This window comes from Python bivittatus, unplaced genomic scaffold (assembly GCF_059951505.1).
Source record: "Python bivittatus isolate LINGU-HERP-01145 unplaced genomic scaffold, Pbiv_v1 ctg000680_np1212, whole genome shotgun sequence".
Classification (NCBI taxonomy): domain Eukaryota; kingdom Metazoa; phylum Chordata; class Lepidosauria; order Squamata; family Pythonidae; genus Python; species Python bivittatus.
In genome coordinates this window covers 8,156,599-8,183,107 of record NW_028277095.1, presented here as the reverse complement: position 1 = coordinate 8,183,107, position 26,509 = coordinate 8,156,599, and the positions used below count along the sequence as shown (strand labels likewise).

At 45.3% G+C, this 26,509-nt stretch overlaps 2 protein-coding genes and 1 long non-coding RNA gene across 12 annotated transcripts in view; 2 read left to right on the top strand and 1 right to left on the bottom strand.

The window, feature by feature from the left end:
* AAK1 (AP2 associated kinase 1) overlaps positions 1 to 11,226 on the top strand; it is a 108,095-nt gene extending 96,869 nt beyond the window's left edge. For 9 of the 10 annotated variants that reach the window (XM_088151976.1, XM_088151983.1, XM_088151980.1 and 6 more), the window contains one exon: positions 3,792 to 11,226. In XM_088151976.1, the coding sequence (XP_088008102.1) occupies positions 3,792 to 4,909 (1,118 nt within the window). In that variant the 3' untranslated portion in view covers positions 4,910 to 11,226. The remainder of the gene's footprint in view (positions 1 to 3,791) is intronic. The other variant, XM_088151986.1, reaches the window with a different exon arrangement.
* On the bottom strand, positions 1,133 to 13,893 carry LOC148214413 (uncharacterized). The gene is made up of 3 exons (XR_015798135.1): positions 13,839 to 13,893; positions 10,027 to 10,223; positions 1,133 to 1,264 (listed from the first exon to the last, which is right to left on the bottom strand). It is a non-coding gene; the product is annotated as an uncharacterized LOC148214413 (long non-coding RNA).
* NFU1 (NFU1 iron-sulfur cluster scaffold) lies at positions 13,332 to 25,558 on the top strand. Its single transcript, XM_088151990.1, has 8 exons — positions 13,332 to 13,478; positions 15,931 to 16,037; positions 17,132 to 17,267; positions 18,171 to 18,237; positions 19,213 to 19,327; positions 20,706 to 20,769; positions 22,644 to 22,818; positions 23,935 to 25,558. Exons 1-8 carry the CDS (start codon positions 13,438 to 13,440, stop codon positions 23,974 to 23,976), a joined length of 747 nt encoding a protein of 248 aa, XP_088008116.1. The 5' UTR covers positions 13,332 to 13,437; the 3' UTR covers positions 23,977 to 25,558.
* Positions 25,559 to 26,509: the final 951 nt, after the last annotated feature.

Genomic DNA, 26,509 nt, shown 5'->3' with positions numbered 1-26,509 from the left:
TTGAGCTGTTCACTCCCATGCATACTTAGAAATATCAAACCACTTTTTCACTAACAAGATTTTCTGATTAGCTCTTATCACTTCGATACAGTAGTGATCTTATCTAAGTGATAAAGGAGCTTTTTTCCTGCCAGTCAACTCTAATTCAGTGTGGCCTGCATGGATAATAGCGGCTGCGGATGTTATCAAGGTGTCTTTCCAGGCTTACTTGCAGACGCCAAAGATTTTCTCGGGGTTTTGAATGCCAGCTCCTCTAGAGTGGTCGGGCAGTTCCCCTGTCTTGAGCGTCGTATTGCCGGGAAGGGTGAACCGGAACCGGAGGTCTGCTGGGCCTCCTCTGTTGGTGGCAGGCAGAGAAGTGCTGAGGATTAAGGAATGGGGTACTTCTGATTTTGATCACAATCAGGACCAAGTTTACAAGCCTTCTCACACACGTGCACACGCATACCCACGCATCCCGGATTTCCAACGCTTTTTAGCTACCCGGTTCCAGAAGGCTTTTGGATTAGTGTTGCTGTTATTAAGAATGGCTTCAGACATGTTGTCATTGGTAGCAGAGTAGCAAATTTATGCCTTTCCTCATGGTTCCCAAGTCAAGGTACAAAGGCCAGCCAAGTAATTTTGGCTCCTAAGGCAGAAAATTCCTGTTGTTATTAACAATTTGCTGCCCTTCCATGCTTAACATGTGTCTGGCTAAGCTGCTGTAACTGGTCCAGGCGTTTGCCAGAATATCTCCATTTATCTTTCACCCATCCAGTATATAAACTTTGTTGAGAAGTGTCCATCAGAGGAATCAGAGTAGCTTCTCATTACTTTTGTTGCTACCTTTGAGAGACCTCCAGAAAGGTTGAGGAGGGCCCCAGTCCAAGCTTCCGGAAGCTGAGAGCGGAATGGCTGGGAACCATCAGGCCACGAAGTCCGCTGGCCAGAACTCCAGATGCAAATGTGGATGAAGAGAAGAGTGTCCCAGGCCTGCTGCCAAAGGAGGTGGGGGATGTCTTGGAAACAGGCACGAGAAGTTCCCCAGAAGAGTCACAGGCAATGAGACTTGGTCAAGGCAAGCAGAAAATAATAAGCATCCGGACTATTCAAGAGATCATTTTGGTTGGCTCCACGGATAAAACGTATTCGCCAGCTTGAATTCCCAGCCAGTCTGAACCAAGAACCAAGGAAGACAGTCACTCTAGCAAATTCTTCAAGCATATCATTTCAGCAGTGTGACCGGTCTGTGTGGTGGAGAAAGTTGCCCTCCATGATGCTCAGGCTAAAAAATACAATTCAGTTTTTAAACATTTATACGGCTTAAAACGGAGGGGGGGGAGGTAAGCATTGGCTTTCTACAAGCACATCCATAGTTGTAGAGCAATGTAAACAGCCTAGGCACCAAAAATGGGTGGCCCAGTTGCCTGGTCTGTTGTGTGAACCCCAAAATAAAATTAACATGTTTGAAACAACAAAGCCCTTTGAACACCCCAATAATTGGGAGAAAAAACGCTGAATCCTGGGTTACCATTGGTTGATATGGCACTGTTTCCCTCACATCTTTAGTCCTTGACTCCCCCAGATTTTAAGAGTGGCCTTGGGTGCAAAAAGATTGACCGTTCCTGCTGTAGGGATTAGTGGGGGCAAAATCTTTTCAGGTCTACGTTAGTGCAAACAACAAAGAACTCTGGTTAGCAAGAGGGTGGGGTTGCAGGAGCATTTGCGAATTAACCAAATGAAAGGGTCTTGTGTCTAAGATAATTCTAGGATCCTCGTTCTTGCCCATGGAATTCCAAACAGCTGAAATTTGATTTAAGAATTCTTGTTCTTTCAGAACAAAAGATAAATTAAAAACAGTTTGCAGTAGTGTTCATCCAAGAACGTTAAAACAAAGGCTGGCCTATTGTATAACATTGCCTGTTCCGCTACAAATGACTCTTGAATAGGAGGAAATTCTTGGGTGGTTTTTATTTCTGATTTTTGTTGGTGAGATCTGCAGTGCAAGTAAGCAAATTAAAAATGGAGAAACGGGATGGCCGAGTACTACAAATCAGCTACAGAAAATGTACAAGACCTTTAAGCATCATGCCATAGGAATTTCTCCCTCTTACCTGGCGTGGCTTTTATTTTATCATGTAACAGGTTAAGGTTTAATGATCTGTCGATAAAATGCTGACGCTTGTTCTATGAGTCCTCTTTGATCGTGAGAAGCAGTTTCATTTCCTAAAAGTTGATGACCTTCCATAAGAATTGTGTTATTGAAACTCAGTTGCTTCCATTTAAATAAACAGAACTAGACATCCTGCATTCCAGACCTTTGTTAAATTTATAAAGGCCCATCTCTTCACAGTGGAGGCGTTAGAAGTGATCCAGAGAGTTCACTTTTGCTTAAGAACGCCACAGAGCTTACGTGGACCAGGTGAACATCCACTACCATCTTCAGAAGAGCTCCAACACTGGTAGTAGCTCAGCTGGTCCATCAGAAATTGGCCAAAGCCCGCTGGTGAACCATGATCCTCTGCCTACCCTGATTTAGCAGAAATTCTTCTTCCCTCTCCTTCCAAATTTGAGTGGTACCCATAATTGTGCCCCATAATTTCTATGGATAGTGGCAAATGTGAAGGCCTCAGGTTTGGGTTCTCTGCAGTTTAGTTTTTATATGCCTTTTTCCTGTCCTCTTGCTAACATGATAACCTGCTACTCTTTCTTGGAAGGTAAGCTCTCTTGTGTTCTGATAACTGTGTGTGTGATTCATCTGATCTCTTCCATGTGTGTAGCAAGATCAAGTTCTTCCGTGTATGCCTTCCACCGTTTTGATAGGGAGGCATCAGTCGTGCAGATCTGCAGGCTTTGGAATGGGCTGAACCAACCCTGTTGTGGATCTGGCCCTGTTCCTTGTTCCAGCAAGCTAGGATCACAATAGACTTGCAGTCACCCCCAATTAATAGCCATTTCTCTTTGAGAAAGCTGGCAAGCCAAAACAGGCAAGTTATTGATCCCCATTCGTCCACAAACAAGATTAGTGGCAACTTTGAATGAGTAGATTTGATCCTTCAGTAGCTCTCAGGAGTGGAAGGCATTTCTGTGTAGCACAGCTGGCCATCCCTAAAGGCGGCTTGCAGATAAGATGATTTCTAAAGCTTCCTCATTTCTAAAGTTAATGAGTTTTGAAACATTTTTTCCCCAGAGGAATCACATTTTATTTTGAATCTGCTCTTTTTTTTTCTAACTTCTTTCCCAAAGTCTGACAGAGGAGAGGTGAAAATTATAGACCATGAGGTCAAAAGACAGAAAAGCAAGGGTAGCCATGACAAGACAGTAGAAATGCAGTTGGCATGTGCTTCATCTGAGCCCATTTCCAATTTCTCCAGCATTTAGAAGAAATGGACCTCCTTATTTTTCTATTTTCCCCTTCTGAATAATGAGATCTAGAACCTTGCCTTCCTTGAAAACCAAGCTTACCATGTCCTAGTAATGTCTGGGACAACCATTTCTCCCTCCCTTTCATCATCCTTTAAGTCTTGAGTGGGGCTTGTATGTCTGTTTTATTAACACCTTCCATCTCTTTCTAACCCACATTTTGTGGAATCTTGAAATGTGAAGAAATGCCAAGTTGTGTCTGTTTGTTGTAACTACCTGGCTTCACCTTTGTATGATTTTTATTTTAGATATTTCTCCCTCCATCTCCCCTCCTCCTCCCAACATGTGTGCTGCTAATTTTAAATCCAACACCATTACACCTCTGTGGTTTAGTTTTACCCAGAAAATCTTACGATTAGCAAGTAACACTCTTGTTTTACACTTTGTAGGACTGCAGGGGGACCCAGCTGCATATTTTATGGTCAACGCTGAGCACGATCGAGGGCAGGGTGCCACCAGTTGCTTGCCATTGAATAAGCAACAGCAGAGTCCCCATGGAGGAGAACCTGACTTCTTTGTGAGGGATGGTCTTTCAAGCAACAGCTCCTTCCACAGCAGTGAAGGAGAAGGGACAGACCATGAGGGAGATATCTTGGATTGTAGTGGATCCAGACCTCTGCTGATGGACTCTGAAGAGGAAGAGGAGGCTTGTAAAATGAACCCCCAACATCAGGAAAGGGGAAGCGTTTCCCAAAAGGACTTGAACCTACAACCAGCACAGAATGTACCTGGGCAGGTCCTATTCAACACTTTTCCACAACAACCTGGGGAAATGTCCGAAGAGAGAGATGTTTTTGCCACGGCCCCTTTCCGAAGCTCTAAAACCCACTGTGATGACTTGGACATTTTCACTAAAGCACCGTTTCTCTCCAAAAACCAAGTGTGTTCTAAGCAACTGGATGAAGGTGATGTATTCCTTAAAGCTCCGTTCACAAAAAAGAAAAGCCAAGAAGAGCTGCCATCTCACAACGTTGTTAAGGAACCTCCTACCACCGTAGCATTTACAGGCTCAGCTGGAGCCGCTCAGTACACCCGTGCCCCTGCGTTCCAGAACCTGGATGTGGGAACACACGGCTCCCTTCCTCAAGGTCAGTATTCCGGGGCCTCATTTGCTCAGCCCTCCAGTGCTGCCCCTCGCTCTGCAAGAGCAAGTGAAGGTCCAGATGCCCACCCTCCCAAAGGCGCATCAGGAGAACTTGGCACCATTCCCAATGATACACTCCAAAGACACGTGCTCCTCCAGGAAGGCCACTTGGGATCAAAGACCAGCCCGCCCTTCCATCCGCAGTCCTTAACAAAATACTCCCGACACTACAGTCCGGAAGGCAGGCAGGGGGCCAGCGCCCAACCCATAGCAGCTTACAAAGTAGTATCTCAGACCAACAAGCAGGTGATAGCTGGGTCTGTTTCTATTGCCTCTCTTTCTTCCAGGACTAAAGAACTGCCCACTAGTGACCCATTTACATCTGCACCCTTTCCTCCCAAACTGGGGAAGCAGAAGCCCTAAATGGCTTCTACTGTGATGGAATATGCAGCTTCCAACATGCATCTTTTTTCCAAGAACTTGCAAGCAGAGTCCATGAAACAGGATGCACTCTTTACTCCAACCACCATGGTCAGCACTCCTGCTGTGGTGGGACCTTCCTGACTCATAGGAAATCATCTCCTCGAAGCTCTAAGAGCCAGTGATGGAGGCTTTGGATTTGTGCTTCAGCCACCTTCACCGACCATCACATTTTCCAGTCAATAGTTTTTTCAGTCAATACTGTACTTAAGCCAGTAATCATACAGTGAATCTACAAGATAGGACACGTTTTACCTCGACTGAAGATTAATAGAGCGTCTCAACATCCCATCAAGTGTATACCAAGAAAAGAAATGATAACCAGATGGAAGATTATTTATTTTTTGTTCATCCTACAGAGAAGCTGATGGAGAAGACTCGGCAGATGTTTCTAGTTGATGCTAATGCATTTTACTGACTCTGGAGTAATTGCTGATTTGAAAAAGAAGCCGTCTTCTACAGTGTACATTCAGTTCTTTTTATCTGAATTTCATTCCTGTCCTAAGCCATGCTCTAGGCAAACGTTGGCTAAGATTTAGGCTACAGTCTTACGTGACAGTATGGCAGAGAATTGAGTAGCCTATAGACTGTTTGTTATTTTATGTTCTTTGTATAAGGCCTGGGAAGCTTGGTAGTTTAAAAAAGGTTTTGCTGACTTTGAAGGGGAGTTTTTCTTTTTGTAAGTTATTTGTAAAGCTCTCCATCATTTGCAAAGCCAGTTTTTTCCCCCCATGAGACAGGTGAGATCAGCAACAAGGAAAAGCTTTAAGACAAAATTCTCACTCCCTTGGCTTTGAACCCCACCTTTTCCAGGACTGGGTCTTCTAACTTCCTACCTTCAAAGCACCCTGTCTTTCCCCTTTTTGCCACTGAACCCCTGAATTTGCAGCCTCCTGGATCTGAAAATATGCTTTAGATACATCCAGCAGAATGAAGGCAAGCAGTCTTTCCTTTGACAAACCCTTGAGGAACTTCTGAGGAATGACGCGGTTTTTCTGAACCCTTTGTAAACCATGAGGATAAGCCTTGTTCCATTTGCTCCTCCTCCTCCCCCCTGACCACCCCACCCCCCCCCCCCCCCGTGGATGTGAAGAAAGGAAGATCAGATGTCGCTCATCTCTATGTTCATGTTTCGGTCTGACCCCCACATTGGTGCACTTCGCCTGGGTATGTTCTGCTTTCCAGAACTTGCACTTCACGCCATTGGTAGAGCCAGTGAATGTGCTGATTCAGACCTTTTCCGGGGATTTGTTCTGTCCTGGTAGGAGGCAGGGGAGACGTGAAGGATGGCATATATGGCCCCCCTTTTCTACCAGGTTCTCTCAAATTGATTCCCTCCAGTTGTGCTACACGTCAAATCCCATAATCTGCTGCCAGCCTGGCCCACCCACACCTGGGGTGCACCTACTTGCGAATAGCTGTTTGATACCCACGTGAGCTAATTCACAATTTTTGGTGCAGTTATGTTTCTTAGATGTTCAGAGTTGATCCTCTTCAAGCAGCCTTGTTTAAGTTTTGTTTTACATAGCTGGCAAAAGAAATGCTTGATCTCTAGTGGGTTATTTTTTTTTAAGTTGTTCAATCTTCTGCCATTCCAGCTCTGTCATGGGATTAAATGAAGTGTTGATCTTCATTCTGCTTACTTCCCTCGGATAGCTTTTGAAAGTGGGAGATCTGGTCTTCCAAAGGACTATCGACCGTTTAAATCCTTGCAAGGACAATCTAAGTGTCCAGCTAAAAGAACCAGGAATGTGATCTATTCTTGAACTGACCTGGGCTGGGAAAATTCACTTGCGGGCCACAGGTTGTCTTTCAGCTGTGAACGCTGCTGCGTTGTGCCTTTTCTGGAAAAATGTTGTTGCATATTTGCTGAGCTGATAAGGCAAGATATTCACTTTTTTACCTCTTGAAAATATATCAAAGATGTGCTTGTATTTTTCTTTGAACCTGTTAGCGATGGGGAGTATAGTCATGTCTCCTTTTTGGAGGGGGGGGAATGCACTTTCTACCACTCTCCCTTGCTGTGTTGCTGCATTTATTCAGTAGGGAAGTGGCGTTGGGAAAAACAACACTCTCCAACTTTGTTGAGGCTTTTATAAAAGACTGTAAACTGCATGCATAGCTCCTAACATTTTGGACAAGTAACTTTTAGATCTGGATTCCCTTGTTCTTGTTGTCTGCTGGGAGAACTTGCACTTTTGAAAATGATCAGATTTCGTACGAGAATAAAAAGCTTCTTTCGATCATGAGTGTTACAAGAATGATATCAGAAACTGCTGGAAAAGGCATCGATAATTTGGATGCTGAAACAAGATCTCCCAAGGGAGACCTGCTTCTATTTAGTCTTCCCAGGATCCCCTTGTTGACCGCCAAGATCTTTCACGCATTCTGTTTAAACAGACCCATCTGAGTTTGTGCAGAAGCCTTTTTCCACAAGATGTTATGGTTCATCCTTCTAGGAAATGGACTCTGGATATGATTTTTGGACAAAGCATCGCCTCTGGCATTATCTGCTGACACATTCCTGGACTGTAAAGAAAGGGGATTGGCTGAAAGTCGGGCCATCATCATGATGGGGCTCATAACACCTCTTGGCCAGGACTTACTCACTTGTTGTGCACCTACCTCATCTCTTACGCAGGTGCTGGAGTATTTGGTTTTTCTGATTTTTGTTTGCTTTATTTTTAAATCCAGCTCTTGCTGCATAGCTTATATTGCCAATTATAGCTTGTAGGAAGAAACTGGATAGTTCAAAAATGTTGATATTCTCTGGAAGAGGGACAGCTAATTCTCAAAAGCGTGGATGCGGAGTTTTGCACCTCCACTTTTGAAAACAAGGCTGAACGAGCACTGCTATGCTGTTTTGTCTTCTTTAATTCAGTTAAATGACAGATTATCTGTGGTGGCTTTAGGGGTTTTTTGGAACACATCAAGAAGACCCACGCTCAAGAAACCATAGTTCTTAGGAAGGTTCCCCAGGCCATACATTGGAAGTATAATTTTAGGCCAGAATGTCCACTTCAAGAAAATTATTAAATGCAGAAGAGGTCATCTTTGTAGTAGGACATCATTAGGTGAGTCAGAACATCACAATCTTCCCAGCCTGGTGTTTTCCAGATGTATTGGCATTTTGGCCATGCTGACTAGGAGATTAGGGATGTGAATATCCAATGCATCTGGAAGGGACTGATTTGAGGAAGACTTATATGATCTGTGTTCAAGGGTGGACAAATGTCCGTTTTGAATTTTCCTTAGCACCTGTGTTGCGTTTTCATTTGGGGTCTATAGAAACATGGCCTCATCATATGGTTCTTGAAGACAACGGGAATGTTTTCTTTTTAAATTGGTGACAAATAAAACCTCCAGATCTAATTCTGGTGCTTACATCACTATTACAATCAGTAATCCGGCTGCTGCTAGTTTTGGTTGGGTGCTTTGAAATCATTGCAGAAATCACTCCAGAAAGAGAATATTTTTGAATGGGCTCATTATTATTATTATTGTTATTATTATTGTTGTAGTAGTAGTAGTCGTAGTAACAGTTTAAAAGTTCTACAAAGGTTCACATGGGACAGATGGTACTTGAATAGTACTGCAGCTAGTGTTCCTCAACCTTGGCAACTTTGAGAAGTGTTAAACACACATCACAAAGTTGCCAAGGTCAAGGAACGCTGCTGCAGATAACAGAATCCAAAACTCTGCAGTTTTCCAGTTTACCTAATCAGTTCTTTGGGTGCAGGTATTTCTCTCTTTAGATCAGCGTGTGAGAACACAACACATGTAGACCTTAATAGATCTCTTGTATTTATTCAGCATTTTTAAGCCCTCCCTCCATGCTTTGCCCCTGTCCGTGTTAGTCTTGATGGTGACTGGAAAAGGGTAGGCATAACTTAAAGAACAAAAACAAAAAACTCTCCGCATCATGCTGCCGGGGGATAAAAACACGAGCCACGTAGTGACCGTGCGGAGTTGGACTACGGAAGAGTCTTCTCCTGTATCGGCCTAGTAAGCCCTTAGGCTTGCTTTGGGACGCACGTGGGTGTCTTCTATCTCTTGTTGTTATTTTGTAAGATTTAAACTCATGCCCGTACTGCAGAATAAGGATGCACAATGGGATCGGCTAAATTTGGGGGATATCTTGCTAAATGTTCCTGAAATGTAGAATTCCAGTAGGACTCTTGCAAGACTCGTGCGAGTCCTGCAGTTACAGATGGGGGTGTGCGGAATGAAGGTTGTGAAGTCCTGTAACGCGTTCCGCTTTTTAGTCAGGTGCAATATTAAACACGTGAACACGTTTAGCCTGTCTGTATTTTCTTTGAATAATAGCGGCTGAAAGTTGTGGTGGGGAAGGGGGCCACGGATTGCGAGTGCGAGTTAGATGTACACACACATACACCACACTCCATTGCCTGCCCACCCACAAACTGCAGCTACATTTGGAGGAAACTTCCTTTTGCACCAAGGAAACCGGAGAACAACCCACGTTTGGAGAGTGGATTGAAGGGCAGGATCGTGGCCCCAAAAGGAGGACTGACAGCCCTCTCCTCCCTGCATACCACAACCTTTTTCCTGCTTTCCCATCTGTTGTCCTAAGAGAAGCTGGCACATGCTACCAACCAACTTGGCCTTGAGTGATTTGGCAAAGTGGGGAGGGGGAGGGCCTGTCCCCCTTCCTTTTGTGCCCCAGTCTGGGAAGTTTTGACTCGCAGAGCTTCCTGTAATCTTTGGAGTTACAGAACGCATAAGAGTCTTTGGAAAAGCCCTGTTGAATTTTCATGATGGGGAACGAAAGAGGCTCTTGAAAGAACTCTATTCCAAGAGGACCAACTAATGGTCAGAAAACATTGGGATGACAATCAAAATGTGAGAGTCAGGAATTCTTTCCTTTTGTAATGTAAGCATTTTGTATTCTCTTAAGCGTTCAGATGAAATAAAAGTTAAACACATTGTCAAAAGCTCACACCAAGTGATTAGTCTGTCTTATTTTCCCACCACCCTTATAGGACAACATTACTAGACCTTGTAACAATGGTCAGTAGACACAATCCATGTCACCTCACCTTTGAGCCTGATAGCTGCCTCCTTTGTTCTGTGCAATGTGTAGCCTCAGGATGGGTCCACTATCAGAGTCTCACTTCAAAACATCCCATCTGAGCTCTGACACAGGACAAGTTCCCACTGGCACCGGGCAGGAGCTTCTGCCTTTGAGGCAGAAAGAGGACCCTTTCGTGATACGGCCAGGGAAATACCTCTCCATCTAAAAAAAATAAATAACGGGTGATTGCGGTGAAGAAGCAACCACATTCAGCTTCAGCATATCTGCTGCTCAGATGTTTCCCAAACAGGATTGTTCTTCTAGCCTGCCTTCCCTAATTCTTACTCCCTGGCCCCCAGCTGACCCACTCTGTTCCAAAAAAACAATTATATTTGCGTTGCCAAGGTCTGTAGCTCACATTCAGAATAAAGACAACACGGAGAATATGCATGCATTTGAGAGGGTTCATCACACTGAAGTAACACAGTTGATTTACATAGATTCAGCTCCCACCTAAAACTCCTAATGATTTTTTTCCTCCCATTTTATTTTTGGTGATTCAAATCAAGATCTCTTTCCTAAAGTTGTTTTAGGTGAACAGGCCTTCTTCGGCAGCATAACATTGTGCCTCCGTTGTACCCATTCCTAACATGTTGCATAAACCATATTTCCTGGGGAGGGAGACGTTTGTGTAAGCATGTGAGTATTTTATCTTGTGTTTGTGGTTGTGTGCACCCAAGAATATCCTGACCATAACTAAGATTTGTCAACTGTGTAATCTTCTGGCAGCCGACGTTTAAAAGGAATTGTCTCCCGTTCAAAACGCAGGTGGGAATGATTCTATTTAAACTCACCAATCCTGTTTGGGAAATTGCAAGCAGCAGAAGGAAATGCTGCTGTTGGTGGTTCCTACAGTGCTGAGAATGGTGACTTCTAGAAGGCAGCTCAGTTTGGACTCAACTGGACGCTTGAGAAGTGGGTGGATGGGTTGGTTTTTCCCCTCCTGCTGATGTCTCTGTGGATCATGAGTTTGGAAGACCTGGGCGACTTGGCCCTAGGCTTTTCCTACTGTCAAAACGAGGTGGAAAAAGTTTTCTGACTTGACAAGCTGCCCAGAGTCTGCTGGAGCACTGTTTCGCTCTGGTTGCCATCATCTTCTATGAAAAAATGTTAGAATTGGAAACCCTTGTACTCTATGCTTATTAAAAACCACCTGACTCAAGGATTCTGTGTGCTTCCTGGTTTCTGTAAATCTTTCCAAGAGCCTAAATGCAAGAATGCATCTGTACTGTATAATTTCTATGAACAACCTAAAAGCCATTTCTGAATCTCCAATTTTCCCATGAACATATTAAAAGTGGATTCTGGATTGGCCTGAGAGTTTGCATGACATATTAGGGGGCGCCCTCCAATAAATGGGAGTGGGGTCAGGAGTTGTAAGGGATCAAACGAGTGCATTAAGAACTTGATGTACCTTCTGGAGAAAAACTTACCCTGGTCATATAATTTTCAAGTCCAACATAGAAGTCCTATCAAATTTATTCTGATTCCCCAGCATGCTGGCTGGGGAATTCTGGGAGCTGAAATCCACACATCTTAAAGTTGCTGAGGTTGAGAAACCCTGGTTTAGGTCCACTTGGAATAGTCCCTGTCCTCACTTGGGTGGCTTTGGTTCAGCTGAAGAAAATGGGAAGGGGCGTTCACGAGTACCAATTGTGGGATCTCCCCTGCATGGCAGAAATCCTTCTTAACCTCCAAATCCTGGAATTATGGGGGCCTTTTCTTGGGTGCTATCTTAAAACATCAAGTCCTCACTTCGGGATGGCCCGTCCGGATTTGGGTATCGGACAGGAGAAAAAGAATTTCCTTCTCCTTCCCCATCAGCAGGGGACAGGACTTGAACCAAAAATGTCTTTACCAAAGTCGGTGGACTTGGCAACATCAGGATCAACTTGAGTTAGCATATTCTGACTTCTCAAGATCTCGATTGTTCAGATTCATCAGAAAAAAGAGAAAGAGCGAGGTATCTGGGTGCCTCAAGAGAGACAGAACAGCCTATGCACCTTTTTAGCCTGAATAGGATAGAGATTTAAACGTTTCTTGGTGACTACAGCAAAACGTCGTTTCCATAGACTAGTTAGGGACCCCAGGTGGTCCATGTTGAGTCAGAGAAGGGGGGATTTGCCATTAGGGCGATGATGTTGTTGTGCAACTGGCATAAATTGTCCCAAAGGATGTCATTTGCCTGTTACTTCTAGTCTCTCATGCAGAACTGCAGCTTTACAAGTGCTAATGGGAGGGGTGGGAATAGTCAAAGCAGGCTACAGAACCCCCCACGGGGCTGCCAGGAGCTCGCCCACCTCCATCTCCGTGGCTGACTCAGCCTTGCCTGGATTTCGATAGCTGAGTTTGCCCCGCTGAAGCCGAGCCTCTCCTTTCCATGGCACGCTACCTTCAGCAAAACATGCAGGTGTCTCCTAACGGTGGTTAAGGCTAGTTAACTTAAAGGAAGGGTAGAGTCTGTGGTTAAAGCCCTCTTCCGCCACCGTTTTCCCTATAGCCCCAGTTTGGACGGCGTGGCCAGCCGAACCACAGCAGGGCCCACCGAGGGGCCCCTGTTTGCAGCCCCGCCGGCGGAGGCTTCTCGTTCCCGGCCCCAGAAGGAAGCATCCTCATCATCACCGCCCTGCACCCAACCTGCCTGTGGTTTAACCTTTCTTTGGAAAGCGGCTTCACCACGCTTTGCAGAGGCTGGATTCACACAACCCACTAAACCCCGAACACGGGTTATCAAAGTTTCTTACGCTGGGCCAAGACCAATCCAATGTTCTTGAGGTTAAGAGATGGGCCTTGCTCCCCCCACACCCTGGCCGCTTTAAGACGCGCGGACTTCAGCCCCCAGAATCCCCCAGCCAGCATGGGCTGGCTGGGGGATTCTGGGGACTGAAGTCCGCGCGTCTTAAAGCGGCCAGGTCGAGCCCCGCGGAGACCGCCGAACAGAACCAAACGGCCGCGCGCTTCGTTTCTGCATTTGGCTTCACGCTGGCGGCGCGGCGGCTTCCCTTCCACGGGGACGGCTCGCCGCCGGAGTCGCTCGTGGGCGCGGGCGGCTCGACGACGGAGCCCCCCGATGAACCTCGCGAAGTTACGGCCAGGCCGAGCCAAACCGAGCCGGATCCCGGCAAAGGCCGACAGGCGGCGAGCACCCGGCGAGCGTCCGGCTCGGCCCCAGCCCGCGGCCGCGGAGTCACCCCGCGAGGGCCGGACCCGCGCGGCCCCGCGGCCGGCAGCGCGCACCTGCCCCGGGCGCGGCGCGAAGCCTGCAGAGCCCGCTCCCGGCCGGTAGAGGCCGCTCTGGGCGCGAGGCCGGGCGCGGAGGGCTCAGGCGCCTGCGCGGGCAGCCCCGCGCGGGGTCCTCGCTCGGAGAGGCGGCAAGATGGCGGCCGCGCGGCGTCTGGGGGCGGCGCTGGGGGGCCGGTAGGTGGCGGGGGGAGCGGCTTCCGACGCCCCCCCCAAGTCGTGGCGCCCGGGGCGCTTCCTCCCGTGGGCTGCGGCGCCCGGGATCCTTGGCCGCCCTGCCCTTCCCCGCGGCCGCCACGTCCTTCTCCGCCCAGCCCGCTGCCCCTGGAAACGCCCCGTTGTCCCAGCGTCGCCCGGACCCTCCCTGGGAAGTCTTGGCCTGCAGCCCCCATCATCCCCAGCCAGGCGTGTCCTACCCCCGATGGTGCGCTCGGGAAGCCTCGCCCCCCCCCCCGTTGTCCCCCGGCCTCCTCCCACCCGCTGCCCTCTTCCGAGTCCCCCCTTATCTCCCCTTATGGGTCTTGTAGTCCAACCCACAGCAGGCGGTGGAAAGGGGGCCAGGGGTGCCCCAGGAGCCTTGATTCGCCTCCCTCTCATAGCTCAAGACCCCCAAAGGCCCCGCCCCCCGGCTGCTTCGGAGCTGTCAGTCACCCGTTGGGGGGCCGGCGAAGGGGCAGGCGAAATGGGCCCCGCTGGCCAGTCCGCTCTGCGGGAGTCCTGCCGCTTCCTCCAAATAGCTCAGGTCAAACCCGGGTTAGCAAAGAGCTGGCCTAGCAAGATCGCCCGCGCTGAGGTTGGCTGAATCGGGCCGGGCGGGCTCCAAACAGCTGCCTTCGGGGGTCTGGTGAACTGGCTGCGGGCCTCAGGTTGAGGGCAGGTTGAGCGCTGGGTCTGCAGGAGGTTTTGTTCGCTTGTTCGACCTGTACAGCCGCCCGTCTCAAATGCATGACTGGCCAGCTAACAGCAATTAAAAGCTACAAAAAGAGCCGTCTTAAAACGTATAAAACCATAGGCCAGTGTTTCTCAACCTTGGCCCCTTTAAGCTGGGTGGACTCCAACTCCCAGAATTCCCCAGCCAGCCATGCTGGCTGGGGAATTCTGGGAGTTGGAGTCCACCCAGCTTAAAGGGGCCAAGGTTGAGAAACACTGCCATAGGCGAAGTAAGTAAGAAGAGCCACAGGCGAGGTCTGAAAAACGATCTGCGCTCAGCATAACTGCTGTATATGCCGTGCTGCGCATCCAGAGCCCCGCAGCCGGTCTCATGTGCCTGAAAGATTGGTTTGGCTGCTTTTGTCCTCTGCCGAATGGCATAAAGGGGAAGGGAAGCTTACAACCTCGTTCCTAGTGGTCTCCCACAGGGGTTTTAGGGGGCCCGGCGTTACATCCCCCCCCCCGTGTGGGGGTCTCACAGCCTCTCTGGGGGAGAGGATTTCGAATGGGGCTGAGCAGCCGTCCAGATCCGAAGGGGAGAGTGCACTTCAAAGCGTGCAGGAGTGCAAATGTCACACCGAGCAATGCCGTAAAGACATGGTTGATTTAAGGCAGTGCTGATAGGGAGGAGGTGTGCACCCAGCTGTTTTCCTCTTTGAATCTGGATTGTTGCCCAGCCCTAACAGAAAGAAGGATGGAGCTGGAGGCTAACTTTTTTTTTTTTTTTTGGAAGCATACTAGTTTCCCAGTTACTGTATGATTAATAATAAAAAGTCTAATTTAAAAAAAACAAAACAGGAGAGGCAAGGAACCACATGAACACCCAGAGAGATGTCCTCCAGTATAGTGCAGCTCTCGGAGGCTCTAATCTTCTGTGTATTTTGGTGATGGAAGAATACATCTTTGAGAGATTGGCACTCCAAAACATGCCCAATACTTACTTCATTATGTCTTTCATAGACAGACTTGCTAGTATCTAGGTTCCTTGGACTGTAATGTAAATGTACAGTGCAGTGTTTCTCAACCTCAACAAGTTTAAGATGTGTGGACTTCAACTCTCAGAATTCCCCAGCCAGCATGCTGGCTGGGGAATTCTGGGAGTTGAAGTCCACACATCTTAAAGTTGCTGAGGTTGAGAAACACTGATATAGTGCACGGTCTCACCTTAACTACATATCTCTGGAGGGACCTTTAATCCTGGCTTGGCTGTTCTTGCAAAGGAAAAGATGCTTCGCATAGGCAGTGCTAAACTGAGGGTAATCGTAAGTGTAGCACAAAAATGTCATACTTTCTACAGAGAGATTTCCCCATTGGGTTACTAATTTTTCTGTTTTTGCAACTTTACATGCAGACAAATAGGGCCTGCAGCCTGTACAACATCTGTTGTTTTCATACAGAGAAAGGAGATTGGAAAGGGGAAAGGAGAGCAGAGATTGCTAGAATTTTTATCTTTCCTCAGTCATCAACTCTTGAAAAGGTCTTCAGGTTTCCTCAACTCTCAGTGGTGTTATTTATTGAAATGTTTATTCTTTCCTGCTTTGAGTCCAAACTTGGGCAGGTTCTAAATCTGTAGGCTTTCAGCCTTGAGTGAGTAATCCTCAGTCATGACTGTTTGGGTTGCAGTATGGAAAATGCCATTAAACTGTCTTACGAATCAGAAATGATGGTATTCTTAGCTGTATTTTTTCTCTCCATTCAGCTTTTGTCACTTGGGATTAAAAAGCACCAATGTATCAATTAAACAACGCCAGCGTTTTGTTATCCCACAGAAGCCTTTCCTGTTCCCTGCAGTGCTACAGATGTCAGGTGGGTGTTTTGCTTGTGCATTTTCAGTTCTGTGGGTGATTATAATGAAAATGCCTATGATTCTTTTGTAAAATGAATTCGTGACCAAAACACCGAATGATTACGTTTCAGTTCCACATTCCTCGTTTCTCACTAAGTTAGCAGAACTTCATCTTTGTGTGATGGGCAGGTATATTTGTCTCTGTCCTGTTCTCAGGTTTAAGGCCACTTTTGTTAAGCTTTTGTAAATCAAGAAAATAAGGCAATGAAAGAAGAACACAGGAGTCCTAATGTTTATCTACTTTTCTAGGTTGGATCGATATATTTCACTAAATCAGTATGTGGCTTTTGGGGTTAGCTTGTTCTGTGAACCTAGCCAATTGGGGCTTACTTAATCAACCCTGGTTAAACAAACTACACAGGTTTCTAACGTCTGCCCAATTTTATTTTTTAATATTCAGTATAAATAATAGTCATTACTTCTTTGCTTGGTGGGTTATCAATTATTTCAACCTGCCTGAAAAGTAACCAAATAAATACCTTAAATCTGCTTGCTCCATCAAACTTCAGGGTTGAGAGAGTGGGGTAGGTTCACGTATTTCATTAAACGGGTCAAGCAGTGCAGTGCCCCCACCCATACCTCCAAATCAAACTCTTCTTTTTTTAATGTCCAAAATCTTGCAATTTTGTGAAACCTTGTGAGAGCCTATGAAATGTTAGGTGTGAGTAACAGAATTTTGTGAAAGCTCAGTGCTATTGCACTAGGATGAGATCCTTAGTATCTTGTGCGATTTGAGGATCTTGTGCAGTGGAAAGCTTGCCGGCTCCTGTGCAAAAAGAAAAAAATGGTTCATCTGACAAGCTCCCACAAGTGGTCCAGATGTTTAAGTCATAAAGTGTGCCTTACAGATCCTAATGTCTAGGCTGCTGTAGCACCCTGTTGCTGGAGACCAAGACCTTAGAATTTCATTGCTCTCCTATCTTGCTTAGGAGCTCATGGATTTGTCTGACTGCTTCCTGGTGGGCAGAGAGAGCAGGAGTCAGTGAACCCAGCATGCTCTGATCCAGGCAAGGTGTATGACTATCTTCAAATACTTTTTTTTTCTTAATTTCAGTGAGGTCTATATTTATTCAGACGCAGGACACTCCAAATCCAAACAGCTTGAAGTTTATTCCAGGAAAGCCAGTCCTGGAATCCAGAACGATGGAATTCCTATCGCCTGCTTCCACCTACTGCTCTCCTTTAGCAAGGTTTGGAGGGGGCTGCATATAGTGTGGTGTTGATTTGGAAATATGCCCCAATCAGATGTATTATTAGGGGAAAAGATACCCTGGACTGCAGTTGGAGGCACCAAAATCTGAGGATATTTTAGCCCATGTATTATGTCTTGGAAAGGGGTGGAAATCAGAGAAGGAGGGCTTTCCTCTCAGAGGACTTTGAAAAAGTGGATTGTGATTTAAGTTAAATCTCATTGATAACAGTGAGAAATAAGAGCGACTTAATTCTCTTTGAAATCTTTGGGGATGGGTGATTTTCGGTCTGATTTTTAGCTGATAGTTGTGTTCAGACCTTTTCTGTATGACAGAGGATCACGCAAATGAGTTCTTCCTCCCAGCCCTTCTCTGTAGTAAAGCATCCTCTCCTAGGGGTGTTTTGTTGAGCAGAAGGGACCGGGGGAGGGGATGTTGTTCAATGCAGCTGCAGTGTTAATATGTACTTTCTCCTTGTGTGCAATTATCACAGTCCCGGATGTTCGTATTTTGAGACAAAGGCCATGTGCATAATTATCAGGCATGTGAGAGATTTACGAATCAGTCTTCCAAATTAGTCCACAATTGTCTGTTCATACGTAGGATATGCTAGTTGTTTGAGGGTCCACAATAAGACTCATCTCTATTTACAAACTTTTTCTAACTCGGAAGTGATTGTTACTAGCACAGGTTCTGGATTAAATATAAAGCAGAAAGAGTTTGATTTGCTGTGATGCATATGAAAATCCATCCATGTTTCTTGGAAAGATGATGCTAATGAATTTAAGGAATTAGGTTTTAGGATAACAGTGGTAGAAAAACTGTAGTCATGAAGCAACAAACATGCACATATGAACCAATTTGAAGAAACAAAGTCTTCGTTTTCTTTCCTTTTCTGGTTAGACAGCTCTTTCGGATTGAAGGAGTTAAAAGTGTATTTTTTGGAACAGACTTCATCACCGTCACAAAGGTAAGTCTAAAATCAATATGCACAAGCCCGATAAAGATAATAGTATTCTGTTTCTAAATTATTAGCTATATAGTGGATATTTTTTCTCAGTATGCTGCAGAATTAGAACACAGCGATGGCTTATATCAGTTTTTCACATGGTCCAATAACAAAGATTGGAATTCTGCTCTTTTGATTTACATGTCACCTTTCAATTCAAAAAGAGTATGCTTTTCATTTGTGAAATGTGCTGAGAATTTTTAAAAATGTCTATGAAAATTAAAACAGCACTGACCCATTACCTGTGAAAATGCATTTCCCATAAAATAAAAATAAATCTCCCGTAAAATTGAAATATAAAACAAGCACAGGCCCATTATGGTGCTCTGTCCTGCTGCAGGTGTGGCAAAGTCCAAGGCTTAGCATTTTTCTGTGTTGGTCTTTTGTGCATGAATTGAAAGTGGACACAGATAAACAGATTTCATAACACTTGGTAAACATTTATTCTGCCGTGGTGGAGGGTAATATTTTCCTAAAAAAAGAAATGAGTCCTACCGTTTAAGATTGGTCTGCATTTTAAGTCAGTAATTGTTTGACATTGAAAAGATTAGTTTTCATGTTTGTGTGTTGAATTAATTGACATTAGTAGGACGTGCATAGGACCAGGATGAGAGGGGCAACTTGAGATCCAAGAGTGACATGTATCCCCTCCCCTTTTGGAGTCTGCTGAAACCTCCTCCAGGCATAATTGATGAAAAATAGCAATGTCACTTCGGCTGTTAAAAGGGTAGGCCCCATGTACAAATCACACTTGACAGTTGTGGAAGCTCTGTGTGCATATTTACAAGCTCCTGGAGAGTCTGGCTGTTGATTTTACCCTGCTAGTAGGATTCCCGGAAAGATTTGTGTCCAGGAATAGGATAATATAAGGCTCTGGTTGAATCCTTTGTCCATGTTTACGGTCTGGTTTATTTATTTATTTTTTTATCTTCCTAGGAGAGCGAGGATGTGGACTGGAACTTGATAAAGCCTGACATCTATGCAACTATTATGGATTTCTATGCTTCAGGCTTGCCCGTTGTTACAGAGGAGGTTCCTCGCACAGACACAGGTACGTTGGCAAATACCGAGGCTGGCAACCGTGGGGAGCCACGCCCTTTGTGCTGCGCCAGGGCGGGGCTTCCGCCATTCCCCTGCCCCACCCGGCTTGCCAGTTTTGGCACTCTGTTAGAGCTACATGCAGAAGCATCCGCAGAAGGGTCAAAATCTGCAAGATGGCTGCTGCAGCGCTGCCATCGAAGCCCCGAGCCCTTTTTAAGTTCAGAAAGGACAGGGCTTCTGTCACAACACGTGCCCGCCGTTTTGCAGATTTTGACTGACACGCACACACCCACAGGATAAGGCTCATCTCTTTAGTGCGATCCAGTGAGGGCTCAGGGAATTTTCATGTTCTTCGTGAGGGCTCCCAGCAGCGTCTCTGGAGCTCTTATAGGATGAGATTCACAGAAGCGTGCTCGCTTGTTTGCCTTTTCTTGTGGCTATTGTTGTTTGGTTTCTTTTGGGCGCCTTTTCCTCATGGTTTTGGATTTGAGAGAGGCAAAGCCTTCCCTTCTTGGAACTTTTTTTTTTGGGGTGCCTTCAAGTCAGGCTTTTTTTTTTGGGACTCCTGGTGACTGCCTAGATAAATCCCTGCAATTTTCTTGGCAAGATTTCGGAAGTGATTTGCCATTGCCTCCTTCCCAGAGCTGAAAGAGAGGGACAGGCCCAAGGTCACCCAGCCGGCTTTGTGCCAGAGGTGGGACTAGAACTCAGGGTCTCCCCGTTTCTAGCCTGGTGCCTTGACTGCGACACCCAACTGGCTCTCTTGGAACATTAGGCCTGCATAAAGGAAGGTGCGTCCCCCGCGGGCAAATGGTTCTTGATGACGCTTCTAACAGAACTCTCTTTAGCTCAGGAGGAATAGGACCAAGGCTGCGTCCCACAGGTCTAATCTTGGCCGGGGCTATAAAAGTACAGTAAAACCTCAATTCAAGGGACCATTGGGTGGAGGGGTGCCTGTTGCTCAGGAATGTCTGTTAAATCCAAAAGTAAGTCATTTGTTGCAATTCTGTCATTTGCATAATCACATCATTATTCAAATTACACAGAATTTGACAGATCAATATGTCATTTGCATAATGCCATTTGCCTGTTGTTATTTCGCATCTAAGGGAGGATTAGAACCGGAGTCTCCTTACTCAGATGATGCCAATTGATGGAAATGATGCCAGTTGAGCGTGAATTAATGTAAATGCCTGGTTCTGGCTGCAGTGTTCCCTACTCCATGTGGGGTGGCTGTGAAGTTTGATTTGGTTGCATCTCAGGCATTTTCAGTGGTGCACTGACTTCCTGTATTTGCTAGAAGTATTTGATAAGGTAGTATTTTAATTACTCTTTGCCAAATGAGATAAACATGATTCATTGTTTCCGTTTTGTATAAACCACTGAAGCTCCATCTGAAGAAGATGATGAAGTCGTATTAATGATAAAGGAGCTGCTGGATACCAGAATCAGGTACGCTTGTCTGGGAGTTGAAATCCACACATCTTAAAGTTGCCAAGTTTGAAAAAAAGCATTATAAAGCATTATAAAGCATTTTTGAAAAGGTTGGTTCATAAGGGTGGCAGGTTTTTTTTCACTCTTGACTAGACTTTGCGAATGAGCTTAGGAGTCAGGTTGGGAAATACAGTTTGATAATTGAAAACCATGTTTTCTTCAAGTTTCTTCTATGATATAAAACCACCAAAAAGAAGTGACAGTAAATATGTCTAAAATGCAAGAAAGGGTTATTCATTTAAAAGAGTGGCGTTAATAAGAGGCCTGTGCAAGTCTTTCAGAAGTGTTTTCTTCTGGGAGCATGTAGGAAGCATTTTCTTTTTCAAGTTCTTAAACCAGACCTCTCCAGCTTCAGTATTCACCCCCCGAGGTCCTTGGATCCTTGGTGGCCCTGGCCTATATTTCTGTTACTGAAAACTAGCTTGGTATGTCATAAGACAGCCCTCATCCATGATCTTTGTGTGGGATGCTTGTTTTGTGAAATTGTGTTGTTATTTTTCCCAGACATTTTTCTTGGTATTGTATTGTTTTAAACTCTTATATCGTACGCTGTGCAGAGTTGCAATGGAGTTGGGTGGCTATAAATGTAATAATAAATGTTGTTCTCCTTATATATTGAACCTTATTACTCAGGTCCCAAATATTTTAGTTAAATTGCATGGTGTTCAGTAAAAAGTTAACCAGAAGATCATCAGAGGAATTCTTTATATTCATATTCTGGTGCTTCTGTCAACATTCCTACTGGAGCATTTCCAGGATTTTAAATGTGGCGATCTTGCAAATAGAACATTCATTATTACTTTCAAAGGCCAGAGAAGGCTCTTTTTTTCATTGCAATGGAGTTACTGCTTTCTTGAAGGAGTCTTTAACTCCGTACATTCATTTTTCAACTTCTGACAGCTGAGTTGATGTGTTCGGCATTCATGGGTGATAAAAGTGGAGGTAAACATGAGGTTTGCCAAGTTAATCCATGAATCCATTACAGATGCAAATGGGTATCAAAAGTCCTGTGTATAAAGTCGAGTTACAATTTTTGCATTCATTTTACACATTGGAGAGAAGGATATCCTCTGGGATTCAGTCCCTGCAGTATTTCAATTTTCAGAAAAAAGATGGAGTTTGAACAAAGAAGGAGTTTTACTTTCCCTGAATAACCAAGGAAGACGATTCTATAAGGTGCTGTAAAAGTATTGGAATTAAGTAAAACAACAAAAACACTTACAAACTAATCTTAAAAGTTACTGTTTCTTGAGTTACAGAATTCAAGCCAGTGCATGAATTCGCACATACATCTAACTGGGTCAGCATGATTCTTTTCATCTGTTGCAGTAACATTTCCAAAAGCCAAGTAGGATTGAGTGGGGCCGATAGGAGAGCACATAACTGAGCCATTGCATACTCTCCAGTCCATCTCAGTCCAATTGGCACCGGCAGAATAAACATTGCAAACAGGGCACATTTATGCAAACTGATTAAATTTGCACAACTACATTTCAGTTGCCAGACTCTATTCTCATGAGGGCTGCATGGCTGACAACTTGCTCTGAAATCAACAGAGTATTCACAGCTTTGGCTCAGAAAAAGTCTTAAGGAAAATGTTGCTAATGCGGGGAGAAGTGGAAGGTGGCGTGATGCGCTGCAGGTTGCTCCAGGAATCAGCAGTACCACGTGGAAGGTACAGAAGTGGGTATGGAAAAAGAGGAGGACAAAGGAGCATGTGTTCGCTGGGAATCTGAGCTTCACTTTGAGATGCAATACAGCCGTTTGCTCTCTGTAACACTATTTTGTCCACGACACTTGGGTTTGAATGCAAATGGCTTAATATTCCTCAGGCCAACAGTCCAGGAAGACGGCGGAGATGTCATCTTCAAGGGTTTTGAAGATGGGATTGTGCAGTTAAAACTGCAGGGTTCCTGCACCAGTTGCCCCAGTTCCATTGTCACATTAAAGAATGGAATACAAAACATGCTGCAGTTCTATATTCCAGAGGTCGAGGGTGTGGAACAGGTAAGCACCTTTGCAAGGATATGAGCTGTGCTCAACATTTCTTCTCTATGTTGCCCCAGATTCTCACAGCGTGGTCAAATTCATTAAAATAATAAAACCATTAATACATGGTTCCTGCCAGCCATGTTTATGGACTCCTTCCAGATGTTTTACCCCCTCATTTAAAAAAAATAAATACAAATCTTTCAGCATTTTTCTAAAAAAATTGGAGGCTGCCTGCCCTACCAGGCAAGATGGCGCAATGGTGCCGTATCAGACGTGGATCTCTTCCCTAAATTGTTGTGTGAATGTGCGCCATCCTTCGAGAGAGCCAGCATTTAGCAATGGCCTTGAAGATGGCAAGAACTCCCCAGAGAGTAGCTTTATTTCAACTTCGGGTGCCTGGAAAGGAATAGTTTGTTACCCATCTGGCAGAACATAGTAATGGCCCCTTATCAAAGATTTGCGTTTGCTCTTGCCTGTTTTTCGGCTCTTGCCTCGGTTAAGCTGCCCAACCCTGTTCTCATCTGGAGAGGGTTGCAGTAAGCAGCACATTCCAACGTTGTGGTTATTGGATGCTACTTCCTGCACCTCGTTCTCAGTGCTGGGGGCTCTGATCCCTCGTGGCGTAACATGGCATGGGGCCAGGCTACCTGAAGGACCGCCTCGCCCCCACGATCTCTACCCGTCCCACCCGATCTCACAGAGAGGGCATGCTTCGGATCCCCGCGGTAAAAGAACTCCGATTAGCGGGGTCCAGAAGGCGGGCCTTCTCTGCTGTGGCCCCCGCCCTTTGGAACATCTTGCCCCCGGAGGTGAGACAGGCCCCTTCACTCCAGGCCTTTCGGAGGGACTTGAAGACCTGGCTCTGCCATCTGGCCTGGGGCAGGGAGGGAGGATATCAGAAGTGGGGTTGGCTGGCCCCTTAGTGGTATGCTGTGCCCCCAGCGGCCTCTTGGATTTTTTAGTTGTTTATTTTTCTAATGTTTGGTTTTATAACTTTTAATGGTATTTATGTTTTTTAGTGTGTTGTAAGCCCCCCAGAGTCCCCCATTGTGGGGAGATGGGCAGGGACAAATTAATTAATTAATTAAATAAATAAATAAATAAACTTCCTGCGTGCCTGTTGCCTTTCAGGTTGTGGATGATAATGAAGAAAAAGAACTGAAGTCCACCTGAATCGGGAAGAGCCCTGGCCCGTGAGCAGAAATTATGTGCCCGGTGGGTTTGTCTAAATTGGACACTTCGTACAGAAGAAAAAGATTGCAGTTTCTTCATTGGGCTGATTCTATCTTGGCTTCATGATATAAGGAAACAGTAATATTGAAAGAGTTGTCCATGTCTGCTTTACATGAACAAAAAGAGGAAAAGGCACAGAGTTCAAATGTTCTTAACATTTTATAAAATATTTTCTTTCTCCCTTGGATTTAAATATTGTCTCAAGAATCTACAATTATCTTCCTGAGTATCAGTCATCTATTTATTTAGCAGGCTTTCTGTCTTTCAGGCTATAAACTAGTCACTTGCTGGAGATGGTTTGGTCATAAAATATTGCATTTTTCTTAACCTTTTCCCCTGCTACTTTGATTCCAAGAATATTTTTTTTAATTGTGCTCCCATCAAAAGGTTTAAGTTTGTAGTTTTTTTTTTTAATGACTGCAGGTTCAATAAAATATTATCAATGCCTCTGTCAGTTCTCTTGCATAGAAATTTGGAACATTTAAATAATACTTTGTTCCAGTATTCAGTAGATCTCACTACACTTCTCAGTAATCTCAGGAGAACCAAAATTTCTTTTAAGAGTTGGAAATGAGGGACTGCTTTTTTTTTTTTTTTGCACTGGAGACTGAGCACGCTTATATCACGCCTTTGATCCAGAATGATTATCTCATCTGTGAAACTGAACTTCTCCAGCCAGTGTCTTGAATCTGTGGAGTAAATTAACCCTTTTGCACGTCCTCCTTGGTTATAGCAAGGTGTTCAAAGATGCTGTGATTGCAAGAAGATAATTGGAGTGTGCCATGGTCCAAAAAATCCTCTGAGATTAAGTGTATTTACGTTTTAGAAGAATGCATGAACCGAGGAGGAGCTGGGTCTCTTTAAAAGTGAGATTCTTTTTGGAAAACAATTTAAAATCGGCTTTGCCTAAGGCAGGATGGCAGAGCTTTTGCAGGTGGGCCATGCTTTTTAAATCAGTCTTCAAGGACAGCAAGAAGTATTATGGGTTGGTGGGAACTGTTGAGGAGACAGGCTTCCATCCCTGAACTTTGCTGGTTTGGAAGAGACATGAAGCTTATGGAAGAATTAGCCTTTTTGCCTATTTCTGGAAAAATAGGAAAAGAGTGATGCTCCAATTTGGGGTGAAGGCGCTCCTTTCAGTGCAAAATACAGCATGTGAGATGTGTCACTCGTAAGGTGGCATTCCAGTAAGCATCAGGAAAGTTAGAGACAGCTGATTTCAGGAGTTAAAATCAGTCTAGAATAAAGCAATTTGAATGTAATTCTGAATGTGGTCATTACCGGCACTCTTCCCACACCTTGTGAATAAAAATGCAACATCTGGACATTTAAAATTGTACTGACTTTCCATGAAGCAAATGCCAGCATTGTACTTGCCCCGTAGGATGGAGTACAGTCTACAAACCGAAGAGATGGCTGGTGCAGTGTTAACTGTGATACGTCCAACTGTATCTGTAAAATTTGTACTTGCGGAAACATCATCAGCTAGCAAGGATAGTAAATGACAAACCATTAGCCTGTGTGGGGTGTTGAGTCTTCATTCTTGGCGTATCTTCCTGCAATCCTCTAAGAGAAACGTCTTATTTCCTGCCCTTGGATGCACGTTAGTAGTTCCCTGAGAGGGCAGGGGGGCGGGGGAGTCAGAAAAGTCAAGGTAGCAGCCACAGCCATGGGATTGAAGACCCTCGGCTTTTTATGATGCATGTAAAAGGGGTGGACCTTTGATTGCATGGTTGTGGCCATCACCTTGACTTTTTTGACCCACTCCCTGTGGACCCCCCAATAGGGGGGAATAATAGTGCCTTTATTCCAGCAAAGTGATGCTAAGCAATCTTGTAGGGGGGCAAGATTTTCTAAGCCTAAAAAACTCCCTACCCCCTTCTGCTTTGGAGTCATGTATTTTCAATAGTAAATCCAAAAAGGATGACTGTCACTCATCTTAGTAAGGGAGCTGGGGAATGGTGGGTTAAAATGCTCCCCACAAGTAAAAGCAAGGCACCAGCCCGCCCTTCCTTTGATTTACCTCTTACCATTTGACTTGAGCTAGTATTGAAGCACGGGCATCTGCTGGCCGGGCGAAGGGCACACAAACAGCCTGTGCATCATGTCATCATCAAGCAGATGACATGACTCAGGTACTTGGGTCAGACATAATGACACAAATTGCATCACTGGTGCCACGGCGTCTGCGGCCAGCAACAGGTGCCGCTGCGTTCAAGGCAGCTGACCTTATTCAGAGCTGGCCCCGCAGCAGCGGTGGCAGCAGCAGCGTTGATTTAATTGTCCTATGCCCAAAACATGCCATTCCATCCGGAAACTGCGGCTTAAAACGTAGCATCTCCATAACCTGTAGCCTTTAAAAGAATCGTCGCCCACTTTCCCTGGATGACTGCATGCCCGTGGGGACTGGCTGGCTTGTTTTATTCTCATTCTTTTCTATTCACTTACCCCGTGGGTGTTTTATTGTACCGAT

Excerpts from the sequence above, each read along its gene's own strand:
- NFU1 (XM_088151990.1), top strand. The coding sequence starts at position 13,438 with ATGGCGGCCGCGCGGCGTCTGGGGGCGGCGCTGGGGGGCCG. Across the intron at positions 19,328-20,705 it reads GGTTCCTCGCACAGACACAG|CTCCATCTGAAGAAGATGAT; the intron begins GTACGTTGGCAA and ends AAACCACTGAAG. Across the intron at positions 20,770-22,643 it reads CTGCTGGATACCAGAATCAG|GCCAACAGTCCAGGAAGACG; the intron begins GTACGCTTGTCT and ends AATATTCCTCAG.